This window comes from Eucalyptus grandis, chromosome 4 (genome assembly GCF_016545825.1).
Source record: "Eucalyptus grandis isolate ANBG69807.140 chromosome 4, ASM1654582v1, whole genome shotgun sequence".
Classification (NCBI taxonomy): domain Eukaryota; kingdom Viridiplantae; phylum Streptophyta; class Magnoliopsida; order Myrtales; family Myrtaceae; genus Eucalyptus; species Eucalyptus grandis.
Window position 1 is genome coordinate 30,218,324 of NC_052615.1, and position 15,406 is coordinate 30,233,729.

General features: G+C 37.1%; 1 protein-coding gene across 1 annotated transcript; it reads left to right on the top strand.

The window, feature by feature from the left end:
• The first annotated feature begins 10,886 nt into the window (after positions 1 to 10,886).
• On the top strand, positions 10,887 to 11,808 carry LOC104441769 (protein LURP-one-related 11). Its single transcript, XM_010054986.2, has 3 exons — positions 10,887 to 11,177; positions 11,275 to 11,502; positions 11,597 to 11,808. Exons 1-3 carry the CDS (start codon positions 10,932 to 10,934, stop codon positions 11,729 to 11,731), a joined length of 609 nt encoding a protein of 202 aa, XP_010053288.1. The 5' UTR covers positions 10,887 to 10,931; the 3' UTR covers positions 11,732 to 11,808.
• The last annotated feature ends 3,598 nt before the right edge of the window (positions 11,809 to 15,406 follow it).

Genomic DNA, 15,406 nt, shown 5'->3' on the forward strand with positions numbered 1-15,406 from the left:
TTCGCGTAATTAATTTCTTGCATGTTTGCTTGTTAGTCATCTATATTGTCAAAGTTCAATGAACCTAAATCACAAATTCAGCCTCGCATGTCCTTTTTAGGTCAGAATTTGGATCTATATCCAAACATTGATGGCAGCATAATAATAAATAAATAGCATACTACTAACAAGTGTGGAAAAATTATGCAGAAAGTCCTAAACCTATTGTATGATTGTCAATTCAATTATAAAATTTTCAATTTGGTCAATTTAATGATATAATCTGTAACAATTTGTCGATGTAGCTCTTCTAGTTAAGTTTGGTCGGAAATCATTAATATAAATGTTAGCCCTGACATAATCGGCGCTGACTTGGACAATTTTTGCATAATTATCACTTCAATAAAAAAATATTTAATTTGGGGGCTATGTGCAAAATTAGCAAACTGCATTTTATTTATTTTGCTTAGTTTTTTCTTCCCTATTTTTTAATCTTCCATGTATACCTTCTTCCCAAAATAGTAAATAGTACACATATTATTTACTCGTATTAATTCGTGAATCTGTCAATTATTTCATGTTGAAATTGCATTAAAGTTGGATTTTGATGATACCGTGGGCCAAAAGATGGAAGTGCATGACCCGGTTAATTCTCTCTACCGCATGAGTAGCTTTCCTCTACCTCCTGTGTAGCCATGGCCTCCTCTCCAACTTTAAACCCTAAACCCTTCCCCACCAAAACTCTCAATCCTCCATCTTGAGATGTTTTCCCTCTTAGTGCTTCCCCCTTCACCATATCCGCCCTTTCCGCCCAGATTCTAATAGACCCACAAAACTCTAGAACCTAAATCGAAAAGATTACTTTCCGCCCATAGCCACAAAATCCCACCAATACACAAATCCACCTCCATAAACCAACCCATTTAGAAGTTTTGATTTCAACTACCCAATCAAAATTTTTAGAAATCATCACAAGCCTCAATGCCGCAAAACCCAGATCCCTGGCATGTTAAAGTTTTGCTAGAGCTCCCTTCAAGCTAGATGTGGCTACGCCAAAATTTTTAGTATAATCTTGGGCATCGACTAGCATGATACTCTCCTCCTTTGGGTAATGTTCTGACCCAAATCCTTCTAGACGAGCAGTGGGTCATAGCTTTTCCTCCTCCTGCATAAGTAAAAATAGAAATGGCCCATGAGCATTATGAGGACAAAAGAGTAGCAGCTCGTGTAAAAGCCTTGGTGATTTATGGTCCGAAGATGATGTTGTTGATGTGAAAGATAGAATATCTGAAGAAAAATTAAAAGAATGCAAACTGACTTTGTTTGGGAAACTATATTCCAAGCCTAATGTCAACTCTCAAGCTTTACAAAACACTATGAAGAAAGCTTGGAGGACTGAAAGTGTTAGCTGTACTTTATTAGAGCCAGGTTTTTTTCTTCTCATTTTCCTTTACCTCATAAGCTGAAAAACAGAGAGTTTTAGACTCAGGCCCGTGGTATTTTTTAAGCAATCTTCTAGTTTTGTAGCAATGTGACTCAGATACTCCTGAATTGTGTTATGAGTTCACTCATTGTGCCTTCTGGGTACACCTTTATGGCCTCCCCTATGGTTGTGTTACTCATGATGTAGTGAAGGAAGTGGGCTGAAAATTGGAGATGTTGAAATAAAATTAGAAGCAAAAGGAAATAGCAATTACAAGGTAGGCAAAGCTAGAGTAAAGCTAAACCTGGTAGCCCCTCTAAAGATTGAAGTAATTAACTTGGGAAGCGAGTGGCTTTGGATAGAATTTAAATATGAAACACTCCCGCACTATTGTTATTCTTGTGGAAGAATTGGGCATTATGCTGCCTTTTGTAAAGAGATACCATACAAAGAATCTAGACTTGAGGAAAATTTCTCAGGAAAGTTTGGGCAATGGTTGAGAGTAGAGGTGAGGGAACTCAATTTGTATGGGAAGACTTTCTATGGCAAACAAGTTATTATTGCAGAGTAATAGGAAATGGTGCCAGAGACCCATTCGTCTCCTAAGTTTGAGGTACCCAAGGAGTTGAAGGAAAAGAATAAGGAGATAATCCTACCTATTTATGGATAGCAGCTTGGGGAGAATGAACCTTAATAGAAAGGCAATTAGCCTAACTCCTCATTAGCCTTAATGATTGTAGACAAAGGAACATAAAAGAGAGGGAGTAGCTGATTGGATGAGGAATCTACGTTGGTGCTTTATAAGGAACAGCTAAAGGACATTGAAACTAACATGCTGGAATTTCCAGAGGTTGGACAGGGGATTATAAGGCCAAAAACCAGAGGTACCAAGCTTCCCTCAGACAAGAAAGGGAAAAGGTTTGGTCCTTATGGAGTGCATTCATCAAAGACATCATCAATAGACAAAACTCAACTTTTTGAGACCCCGATTTTTGTAGAGGAGAAGTCAACTCAGTGGGCTTTGGTGGCTAGCCCTAATAAGCCGTTGGGGTATCCATGAAGCTTCTTAGCTGGAATTGTCAAGGGTTGGACAACCCTTGACAATTCAAGCTTTGCGAGTCCTAATGACTCAAGAAAGGCCCAATATCGTTTTTTTTTAATGGAAACAAAAAATCAAGAGCAAATGGTGCAGCGCATAAGAAGGCGGCTCAAATTTCAGAACTGTTTTTTGGCAAATCCAAAGAGTATAGAGGGAGGATTGACCATTTTATGGGATGACCAAGTAAATATAACAATTGAGTCATATCCGGATACATTTATAAATGTTTGTTGTAAAATTCTAAACCAAAGATAACTCGTGAGAATCACTTTTCAGCATGCCCCTAACGAGTTTAGAGAAAGAGTGTTATTATGGGAGACTATATATAAAACAAGCATTACAAATTAGCTCCCTTGGATATGTTTGGGCGATTTTAATAAAGTATTATATCATTGGGAGAAAGAGGGCTGAAAGAGGGCTGAACACTACCGATTGACAGCTTTTAAGGACTTTTTGCATGCCTGCTCGCTAATGGACTTGGAATGTAAGGGATGTGTGTTTACCTAGACAAACAATAGAGAATGTGATGCATTTATTAAGTAGAGACTCAATAGAGCGCTATGTACGATGGAGTGGAGAATAGCTTACCCTAATGCTGAATGCATAACTTTACCGACACTTGGTTCAGATCAAAGTCCACTTATTGTGACACTATTCCCAAAGATCAAACGTAGAAGAAGAGAATTTAGATGTGAAGCTTTCTGGGTGGAGAATGAGGAATGCGCGCTCATAGTGAAGAGAGCTTGGACTTCAACAGATTCCTTAAGGGTAAATATAGTAGAAAAACTAAATATGGTGACTCAAAAGTTGGCTGAATGGAGTAAAAACGGATTCTTTAATGCCCATAAGAGAATTTCATGGCTAAAGAATAAGCTCCAACTGTTGAAGAACAAACCTAGAGGGTCAAATGACAGCGTGAAAGTCCAAAATATAAACCAAGAAATCGAGCTTCTCTGGCGACAAGAGGAATTATATTGGCGTATAAGATCAAGAATCAATCGGCTTAAATGGGGTGACAGAAACACGAAGTTTTTCCATGTAACCACTATCCAAAGAAGGACCCGAAATAGAATCAGTATGTTAAAAAACTCGGAAGGAGTTTGGATGAGAGACAAGAGGATTTTTAAGAAGATGACGGGAAATATTTTCAAAGACCTTTACAAGTTAGTGGCGAACAGAAACTTTCAACCTATATTCGACTGTTTCGTTGCTCTATTGATGCAACAACGAATAAAAAACTGATGCAACCTGCCACCTTAAAGGAAATCACATCGTAATATAGTAATTAGAAGCTTCCAAGGCTTCTAGGCCGATGGTTTAAATAGTCTATTCTTCCAACATCATTGGAAGAACTGAAATCAAGATATCTTCAAGGAGGTGCAGTAGTTTTTTTGACACGGGAATCTTAAACCCCAAGTTAAACAAAACTTTAATCACCTTTATCCCTAAAACCCTGAATCCAGAGAAGCTAGAAATGTTTTGCCCTATAAGTCTATGCAACTTCATCTATAAGATCATCTCCAAGATACTAACGAACTGGCTGAAGCCATTGCTACCAAATCTAATCGCAGAAGAACGAAGTGCATTTGTAGGAGGCCGACAAATTTAAGACAACATTTTGTTAGTGCAGGAGGTCCTTCATAGACTGCGAACACGAGAGAGAAAAAGAAGTTCCAAGTGATATTAAAGCTAGATATGCAAAATGCCTATGATCGAATAGGATCGAATTTCTTCCGGAGTGTCTAACCAAAATGGGTTTCTACGAAAGTGGGTAAACGGGTAATGTAATGTGTGTCCATGGTATCTTTCAGCATTAAATTCAATTGGGAGCCTATGCCTTATTTCAAACCAACTCGAGGTATTTGCTAGGGTGATCCGTTATCTCCCTATCTATTTATCCTAGTGGTTAGTGCATTCTTTCATTTGATGAAACAATCAATTTCAGTAGGCACTATTTGAAAAATTAAACTGAATCATTGCTGCCCAACTCTTTCAAATCTTTTATTTGCAGACGACTCTATTTTCTTTCTAGATGAAAAAATAACGGAATGTCAAAACCTTGCGTTTATTCTATACCAATATTGCTTTGCATCTGGTCAGGCTATTAACCGGAACAAATCCAATATCTATTTCAACAAAGGTTGCCCAGAAGTTTAAGGAGGAATATGGCTTCAGAGTTAAGGGTTCCGGAGATTGATAAAATTGGAAAATACTTAAGAATTCCCTTTGGATTGGGGGGCATCAAAGAAAGAAATGTTCACTTGGATTCTTGCTAGAGTCAATATGAAATTAGAGAGTTGGAAGGCAGTAGTACAGTCAATTCCTCAATATGTCATATCTATCTTTAAAATCCCAATTTCAATTTGTAAAGCCATAAAGAAGAGAATAGCCAATTTTTGGTGGAGAAATAGCAACAAAACAAGCAGCTTGCATCGGAAAAATTGGGAAGTATTAAAACTCAGGAATGATGAAGGGGGCTAGGTTTTAAAGATCTATTAGCGTTTAACAAAGCAATGTAGGGAGGCAAGCATGGATTGGAGTCAAGTTATGAAGAGATTATACTTTCCACAAGGTGACTTTTGGCAAGTTGGAAGAGGATCCCATCTGTCATGGGGTTGACAAAGCCTCATAATTGGAAGAGATGCTATATCCCCTCAAGTTATGTGGGTAGTTGGGAACGATAAGAAAATCTCTATCAAAAAAAAGATAAATGGTTATAACCTATAGGTGACTCGACGACCAGTAATGAGCCACATAAAGTGGCTGATTTGATGGACATTAAAGCGGCAAAATGGAATGTATCATTAATTAAAACTATGTTTGACGAACCGATAGTGATGGAGATCCTAGCCATTCCTATCGGACTACCAACTTCAGAGGATAAATTAGTTTAGACCAACAAAAAAATTAGGGACATACACGATCAAGAGCGAATACATCAGCAATAGAGTTTCAACAACTAGCGCCCTCACAACAATAGCATCATCTTCTTACTAGGCCAAACCAGAATTGTGGAAATATATATGGAAAGCAGGAATACCCCCAAAATCAAAATCTTCCTATGGAACACATGTCATAACGCCTTACCTACTCTAGATAACTTGTATAGAAGAATGATCGTACTTGAACCAGTATGCCTGATTGGCAAACAAGAACCAAAAATGGTAGAACACACACTGCTACTATACCCATGGACATCCCAATTGTGGCGAGAGAATTCCCTGCATATTAACATCAAAATAATGGGTTTAACTCGATTTGATGAGGGGTTAATTAAGCTGAAAGAGGACCCTTGACTCTCACCTCAGTTTGAATTGGTAGCGACAACGCTATGGTGCATTTGGAAGGATCGAAGCAACACCATCTTTAGGAAGATGCCCCTCAAGCAGCATCAAACAAAAGACAGAGCAACAGCTCTATTTGAGAACTTCAAGATCTGGAACTGGAAAGCAAAAGGAGGGAAAGAAGATGTAGATCTAACCCAAAGATGGCAAAACCGAACCGGTGAGTCTTAAAGGTAAACATAGATGTAGCGTTCACATGCACTCCGAAGAACCAGCTTCAACCTCGAAGAACAGAGGAGGGAACAAAGGAGAAAACTCAACTGCCATAGTGTGCATTGTCCAAGATTCTTGTGGCTGGCTTTTGGATGGTTTCTCCATATTGGTGGTTGCTGGTTTGGCTGAGCAAGCCGAGGAATGGGCATTGGTTGAAACCCTACATTTTCTCCTCCCAGATCTAACTTTTGTTTGCAACTTGAGTCAAATTGTCTTGTACTTGTGCAAAGCGTCAACTCCACTGAACAATAGAACTAGGAAGTACAACTTATGGTGGATTGGGACAAGGAGTTGTTGACCAAATTTTCGAGCCTTTCTTTAGCCCATTGCAATCGAGAATCAAACACTATCACGGACTGGCTAGCCAAGGCCCAAAGGTCCAATAGTATACCCAAAAATTGGGTTGCAAATCCCTCGGTTGCTTTTTTAGATTTGTTATGTGGCCAAGCTCTTGATGTATTTTCAGCGAACTTTATTAAGTAATCAATATCACTTGCATCTTTGACCCCCCCTCCCCCAAAAAAAAAACGTGTACTATGGCCCATCAAGTTTAATGAGATGATGTGGACTTTTGGAATAAGATTGAAAAAGGAACAGGCAACCGGTTAAGCCAGAAAATGTATAAAGAAAGTCCTAAATTTATTGTACTTATGTCAATTTAATTATAAACTTTTTAATTATTCCAAAGTAAGTCATAATCCTTTTTATGTTTTACCGATTGATTCTATCTGGCCTGTTTAGGTGGGGAATTGCTAATATGAATGTTGGTGATCCTAAATGACACGATTGAAGTTGGCATGGACATTTTTTTAATAATTTTAATAACTCTAAAAATTTAAATAATTTTTGGTTTTTTTTCTTTTCTTCTCTTATCTTTACTTTTTTTTTTAAAAAAAAAATAGGGATTACAACCCTCACTAACACTAGTTGAGGACTATGACGCTTTTGCCAACCAAAGCGATGGCACCTAGCCCCTTGCCCAGATTTGGCGAGGGTTGCTACACCATTGCTAGATCTGGGCCAGGTGAGTGGCCTCATCAGTCCCAAGCAAGGTTGTGACACCCACATCTGACGAGGGCATTGTAGCCATCACCTAGAGCCAATAAGGGTTGCCGTGAGCTAGCAAGGGTTGGTCAGCCACCCTTGCCGGTCCTTAGTCTAAAAAGAAAAGAAAAGAAAAACTAAAAGAATTATACAAAATACTCAAAAATGTCGACGTCGGTGCCGGTTGTATCATGTCAAACGGCTAGTATCCATATCAACAATTCTAGTCTAAATTGATCGCGTGGATTCAACTGGCAAAACCTGAAAATGTTTAGAATTAAATTGGTACAATTGAAAGTTTATGACTGAATTGATATAAGTACAATAGGTTTCTGATTTTCTGGGTACTTTTCCTAGTTAAATCATTAACAAGTATTTTCTACATTAGCTAGCAGAAAAATTTATCAGCATTGAGAGGTTAAAGTAGTTTTTTTTTAACTTATCCATAGCGGGTAACTTAAAAGACAGACAGAAAAGGCATTCTAAATGGTCAGTACTTTATTCATGTGTACTACTAAGTTTCCAGTAAAGCAAGTATTTCTATACCTATGATCGGTAACGTTCATTGGCGTTGAGTAACTTTTCTACTTAACATAAAGTAATTTTGAACATCACTCTTGTTTCCTCCGCTAAGTGAGCAAGTCTTCTACTAAGATCAAGCAGAAGCAGGAGATTTTCATATGAAGTTTTGCACTGCTTATTCCAAGAAAGCATGTCAATCCTCCCCTCCAATCTGAACAACAAGGGCCACCTCAACCTGATAAACTTAAGCTCTCGGCCGTCTAGAATTACCCAAAATTATAGTATTGGTCCTTATCGTGACGCGTGGTAGGTCAGATGCTACCCTATCATCGGGGCTGGACGAATATATCATGTGCTCGATAAGTTTGATCATTATTTTTTCTCATTTTTTGTAGGAACGAGTTCGGCAAAACGTGACTCCAACCTGTACGAAATTCAAGATGTCTATCTGTATGAATTCAAAAATCTCCCGCTAGCATATATAGATTATAAGCACATTGCGAGATATATCACCTATATAATTAAAAGCACCCTGGGAGCCACATTAATGATAAGAAATATAAGGAGAAAAATCTTCTCGTCAACCAAGATCTCAATTTATTTATCTATGTATATAGTTTTTCTGATTATTCTCATATCATGAGGTTGAGAAAGAAATAGATGCACGAGGTGTGCTATTCCTTGACGAAATCGCTAGAAGTATAATAATGTGGCAAAGAGATCATCTGAGTCATTTGGCTTTGATACAACGAATGAAACTGCGAACCCTCTTTATTAATTTTTTAGTTCTCTATTTTTTATTTAGTTGCTTGATCTATTTACTTATTTTTGTTGCTCAATAAGGTATTGAACCGTGCCCGATTGATATATGTTGGCTATTTGAAGAGAACAATAAAATACTGGCCTGTGATGTATCTCGGGAATAATTCAGTTAATATAATGAGGGAGAAGAGTATGATGTGTTGTTGTGGGGTATAAGGAGAAAAGATAAGCATGGACCGAAGACGAAGGCGTGCGCATTGGGTTATTTGCAGACAATGCATGTTTTTTTATTTGAAAAGTATATATATACATACTTTTATTTTTTAACGCAAAAATAGGAATTGCATAAACCTCATTCGTTTTTATTTTTTATTTATTTTCTGATTCTATATATGTGACAACTATGTTAGTCCTCATATTATTAATCATTAGATTGATATGATGGTTTGCTTGCACGACGTCATTTCGGCAATTAACATATTAATATCAACGTAACGCTTCTTATCTAGTCGTGGAATTTACATTATTAATTTGAAACGAGTAACAAGACAAAGTTATTGAACACTGATTTCATTGTGATCTTTATAGTTTGGCTTGGAATTGAGTTGGGTTGAGAGTTTTCCTAACCGATAAATTTGCTGCTTGAATAAAGTAAGTGTTAATCGAGAACCCCGATAATCCCTACTAGCTCCTTGTAAAATGCAACACATGCCTTACGGGCCAAATTATAGTTGCGCCAATGGAAAATCATGAAGAGGAACCCAGATCCGGGCATTTTAGCATTCTGATCTAGAGCCACTCAATCTCAGTGAAAAATCTTAGTAAGCCGTACAGATGAGACCCCTTATGAGTACATTAACTCCGTTATGCTTTACATCTCGCACACGTCACTCTTGCATTCTAACAATCATTCTTATAATCATATGGATAGGCTTGTCCATGAATCATCTGCTGTAAACATGAATTGACGTCGCTGCAGATTAACTATGTATTTGGTTTCTTACCTTGAATTTTGGGTGTTTAGTCAGGTGGACAAATTCAGTGTTAAACATCTTAAATATGAAAAGATGCGAAACGTGTTTCTTATCTCGACTGCCAGTGATTTATTGTATTTTAGGTTTGATCGAGTCACGACTTGAGCAGCACATATCCGACAGTACATTCTAAAAACAGTGCTGACGTATAGAACAGTGAACCACATGTAGAAAAAGACCAATGAGGTTCAAACGCCGTTGGCCTTTTGGTTCCAATAGCGATGAGATCGAACTCAAGCCTCCCCTTATGGTAGCGGTCGGGACTTCATTAATCATTATGTATCGAATCGGAGAGAGAAGAGAGAGAAAGATGGTTATGGAGGGTGGCGTGAGCGGTAGAAAATACATGAACTGTGAGATTAAGGTCAAGCTACTTCCCTCTCTTTAACTCAACTTTAGTAAAGTATTCAACTTGTGCGATCGATTTTTTTTTTCCTAATGCACATCCTTATATTATATTTTAAAAAAAAGGAAAGGAAAGGTTTTGAAAAAATAAATTAATTGAAATACCAAGTTGAAAAATGATAATAACTACTTTGTCATGTGTTAAGCCAAAATGTATATATATGTATATTTACTTTTCGAGCTAAAAGCACATGAAGCTCTGGATGTTTAATCCACAATGTTACACTGATAGATAGGTCTCCTCAGATCTCAAACTGACACGAAAGTGCCAAGAATAAAACTCATGTATGAAATTATTAGACAAATGGTTTCCTTTAACAGGTTAAATTTTTAGGAAACGGTCGATTGTGTAAATATAGTATACTCTTAGTTCTGACTATCTAATGAGTTTGTATCTTGAAGATCAGTTTCAATCCGCTGAGCTAAATCACTATAATGAGACTGACAACGGACCATTTTCCGAAGGATAGAAGAATTTTACTACTTGCTTCATTGTTGGTGGCTTAACAAATCAATGGTTCTAAAATAACCGGACAGTCGTGTTTTTAATGCTGAAGAGATAATGCATGGCAGTCATCGACTTAGGAGGCTTATCAGTAAAGTCGATTCGCGTCACATTCGGCCCCTGCTCGCACACTTGAGCGTGGCCAGATTCTCTATCTGGATAAGCCCTCTACTAATTAAACAATAAAAAGGTCAGATCTGAAAGCAGACAATGCTATAAGACCCAAAGTAAAAAGCACAAAAGTGCTAAAGTAATGTTTTGTTATGTTTGTTTTATTGTTCTCCGTCACCAATGTCATCAACAGCCTCTGCATAGTGACAAGTCCAGCTTCATTTTCCGCTGAACTTTTAGACTCCACAGATCCAGAAGGTCAACAATTGGTAACCATTAGAATACTCTCATGATTGAATAAACAAAAGCGTTGAGCTCCATAATTTATGCATACATACCATAAACGTGAGGCCTCAAGCACGTTCATCACTTTAGTACCGTCTTCTCCGGAGTATTTAAACCCGAAAAAGTGCCTCCTCCTCCTATCATTTCTGGAACACTTGAAAGGGTCGTAAGAGTTCTCACAGAAAAACAAAGTTCAGCGGATGAGATGGCCAAGATTCATTCTGTAGTGCCGATTGCTACACCTGATGCTTCTTGTTCTCCATATATGACTCCAGAGAGAGAAGCTTTTACGGTGTGGATGAAGTCACTCATCATGCAAGGAAATGGATGCACCGTCTTCAATCAGAATGGCGAGATCGTTTACCGTATAGATAACTACGAAAAGAAGGGTAACAGAAAAGTTTTTCTCATGGATTTACGTGGAAAAGTTCTCTTCACTATAATTCAAAAGGTATAGGCTATGTTTCTTCTCACTTACAAGTCAATTAGATAACTTCAATTACTATGTGAACTATAGGACTGTGGGCTAATGACGGATGTCAATGCAGAAACTTCGAGTTTTTGGGCGCTGGGAGGGCTACAAATGTGACGAACAAGATGTGAACAATGGAAAACTTTGGTTTCGTGTAAAAAAAGGTTGTTCCATCTTTAAAAGTAGATTGTCCTGCCAGGTTTCTGTGCACTGCGGTGAGGCTCAGACATTCTTTGACATAGAGAGTGTGGCTGGCAAATCAGAGTTCAGAATAGTCGACAGAACAGGAGGTCTGATTGCAGAGGTTAGCTTCTTCAAACGTATGAACATCTTAATCTAAGTCCAGCTGCTTCTTATTCTTTTAGATTTACACTGTGCCTTTCTTTGGTGATTTTCAGGGAAAGAGGAAGCAGTCATCTTCTGGAGTATACCTAGGAGATGATGTTTTGACTTTGGCTGTGGAGCCTGAAGTTGATCATTCCCTTGTCATGGCTCTTGTCGCCGTTTACGGATCAATGCATCGGAGATTGTGATCTAGTTTTGACATAGCAAGATTGGTGAGTCCATCGGACTATGCCTTCCTTTCTTCTTCTTTTTTTCTTTTCTTTTTTTGGTCCTTTGAGCAGTCTTGTTACCCAAAAATACACGAGCAAGCCAGAGTTTTCTCGTAGAATACTGCACATTTTGTTATACACAAGAAGTGGAAAATATGAAGATGAGTCACGCTTCTGATCTCTCAGCAGATACAGTCTCTATTACTTTTAACTTTAGCAAACTCGTAGTAAGATCATCTAATTCATACATCATTGCAGAAAACTCCTGAAGACAAGATATTCTCTTCGTTCGGCAACATTCCCTGCTTAAAATTGTTTTTTAACTCAAAATGTGCGCATTTTGTGCTGTCTTTTGAAATTTCAAATAGAAACAGGAGAGGCATTCCCTACTTAATTGACCTGTCTGATTTGAACGACAAGAAATTTCAAACTAGTGCTTAACATGACTGTTCTCATTAAGGCGACGACTCTGCAGACTATAAAAACGATAGTTACACCGTAGAGCAGAAAAAAAAAAAAAAATCATTATTATATTATTATTTTTTATACCGACAAATTCAGCAAAACGTGACCCAACCTGTACAAATTCCACTTGTCTACCTTTATGAATACAAATATTCCGCCTGCAGATATAAATATAAGCACATTACATAATATTATCATGAATATAATTAAGCAACACGAGAGTCATCAATGATAAGAAATATATAGGGAAATATTAGCTCGTCAACCATGATCTCCATTCATTCATTTTTTCTGAGTATTCTCATATAATAGAGAGAAGCAGATCCACGAGTGCTATTCCTTTGTGATAAGTGTAATAATATGTTCCAAAGAGATTATCCGAGTCATCCGGCTTTGATATAACAAATGAAACCGAAAAGTCATTTGTTTTAGTTTAGTTGCTTGATCGATTTATATATTTGTTGCTCAATAAGATAGCGGAGCGTGCACGATAATAAATGTTGCTTTAATAAGAGAAACTAGAAGCTGGCTTTTTATGTCTCTCGGGAATAATTATTTAGTATAATGAGGAAGAGGGTATTATGTATTCTTATGGGGCATGAGAAGAAAAAAATTGGCATATTTTGTGATTTTTGGATGTGAAAAGCATGTATGTTATCATATTAGGAATGATAAGAGAGATCTGATGGTCCTTGAATTGCATGTTATTGCCATTTGATGATTTAGTATCAAAATCATGCTTCTTATTTGTGCGTGGAATTTACGTCAATGATTTGAAACCGATAAGAAGATGAAGATAATGGCATTGGTTTCATTGTGATCTTTATAGTTTGGTTTGGATTTCGATCGAGAGCTTTCCTAATTGATAAGTTTATTATTGGGATCAAGTATTGTCTTAATCGAGAACCTTGAGAGTCCCTACTAGCTACTTGTAAAATGCAATACCTGCCTTCACTTTTTGTTGCCTCTCTCGGATCACACCAACGGAAGACAGAGAGCCAAATCTGAATCTATTAACATACTCATTCATTTCCCTGTACCACGCCCTTGTGGCCGGGCCCCCCGTGGGGGTTCCATTTTTATTAAGGGGGAAACCATCCCTCTATCATGTTTGCTTCCAGAATGTCAAAGCCTTTTAAGGTCATGCTTAGGACCAAGAGTGCTCAATTTCACTATAGAACTTATTTAGCCGGTAAGACAAGACACATATGAGTACATTAACTACTCCTCTTTAAGCACTAATTATCATATGTAAACTGGGAAAATTATTGAAAAAATCCTAAACTTATTGTAATTATGTCAATTTGGTTGTCAACTTTTTTTTTTACAACTAAGTCTTAAACATTTTAGATTTCTGCCAATTCAGTCCATTCAACTAATTTTAGGAGGTTGACATTGACATGTCATCCTATATGACGTCATTAGCACTAACGTAGACAATTTTTACTAATATTCTAGTATTTTTCAATTTATTTATTTATTTTCTTTTTTCCCCTTCCCTTCCCTTTCTTCTTCCTACAGCCAGTTGTCGGCTCTATTACACTTCACATCTCGCACGTCATTTGTGCACTCCACAAGCATACTTATAATCATATAGATAGGATTCTCCATCAATTATCAACTATAAACATGTGAGTAATATCAACTGCATATTTGGTTTCTACCTTGAATTTTTGGTGTTTCTTAATCAAGTGGATATATCTAGTGTTAACATCTAAAAAAGTAGGATGATATGAAACGTAACTCTTATCTTATCAGGCGAGTTCTTTAATTTGGGTTGATCAAGTCCCAAACTTGAGCAGCACATATCGGCGTCAAGGAATGATACTAAAAACATTGCTGACCTAGACAACAGTGAACCAAATATAGAAAAAAAAAAAAAACCAACGAGATTCAAACGCTTTTGGCCTTTGCGCTTTGAGATTCCCAAGTGATGAGATCCAACTCAAGCCTCCCATTTGATTAAGTTCTACAAGAGAGAGAAGAATATTTCTGAATATTCACGTAGTCTTGAATATAGTAAATATTCACAGGGAAGTTCAAGATGAAAACAAAATGATTTACTTCTGAGGCTTATCGGCAAAGTGGATTCGCGTCACATTTGGCCCCCGCATGCATACTCAAGCACGAAAAAGATCAGATCTGAAAGCAGACAAATGCATATAAAACTCAAAGCAAAGAGCACAAAAGTGTTATAGTAATGTTTGCATATTAGTTAGTTGTTCTCTGTCACCAATGTCATCAACAGCCTCTGCCTAATTTAATGACAAGTCCAACCTCATTTTCCTGCTGAACTATTAGACTACCCAGATCCAAAAGGTCAACAATGGAGTAACTTATAATACTCTCATATATTGTATAAACAAAGCGTTGAGCTCCATAATTTATGCATACATACCATAAAAATGAAGCCTCAACCGCGTTTGTTGCTTGAGAACCGTCTTCTCAAAGAGTATTTAAACCCGAAAAAGTGCCTCTTCCTCCTATCTTTTCGGGAACACTCAAAAGGGTGTATAAGTTTTGATAGAAAAACAAAGTTCGGTGGATGAGATGACCGAGGTTCATTCTTTAGTGCCAAGTGCCACAGCTGATGCTTCTCGTTCTCCATTTATGATTCCAAAGAGAGAAACCTTCACGGCGTGGATGAAGTCCCTCATCATGCGAGGAAATGGATGCATTGTTTTCAATTTATCGTATAGATAGGAATAATGGCACAACTATCTTTGAACTTTGGCCAATGTGCATTATCGTCCCTGAATTTTTAATATATCTAATGTGGTTACTAAACTTATCCAAACATGTAATGTGGTCCTTGAACATTTTATTGATTTGATATGATTTATAAATTTTTTGTACGTGTTCAAGTGTTCAATTTAGTCCATAAATATAAAATGTATAATACTGTTCTTTCACTAATTCAAGTTTAGGAATAATATTGAAAATTTCCATATAACTCAGAGACTAAATTTAACATGTATAAAAAGTCTAAGGATATCATCAAACAATCTAAAAGTTCAGGGATCACATTGTACAATAAGCCAAAATTCAAAAAGCACACTAACAAATTAAAATTTTAGAGACTATATTGCATATAGGGTCAAAATTTATGGATTATTTGTGTCATTTTTCCTTATGGATAACTACAATAAGAAATGTAGCAGAAAAGTTTTTTTCTCATTGAAATACGCT

What these genes read in the sequence shown, in the direction of transcription:
- LOC104441769 (XM_010054986.2), top strand. Translation starts at nt 10,932, where the DNA reads ATGGCCAAGATTCATTCTGTAGTGCCGATTGCTACACCTGATGCTTCT. An exon ending in TCTTCACTATAATTCAAAAG is followed by an intron (nt 11,178 to 11,274) that starts GTATAGGCTATG and finishes ATGTCAATGCAG; the next exon opens with AAACTTCGAGTTTTTGGGCG. An exon ending in CAGGAGGTCTGATTGCAGAG is followed by an intron (nt 11,503 to 11,596) that starts GTTAGCTTCTTC and finishes GGTGATTTTCAG; the next exon opens with GGAAAGAGGAAGCAGTCATC.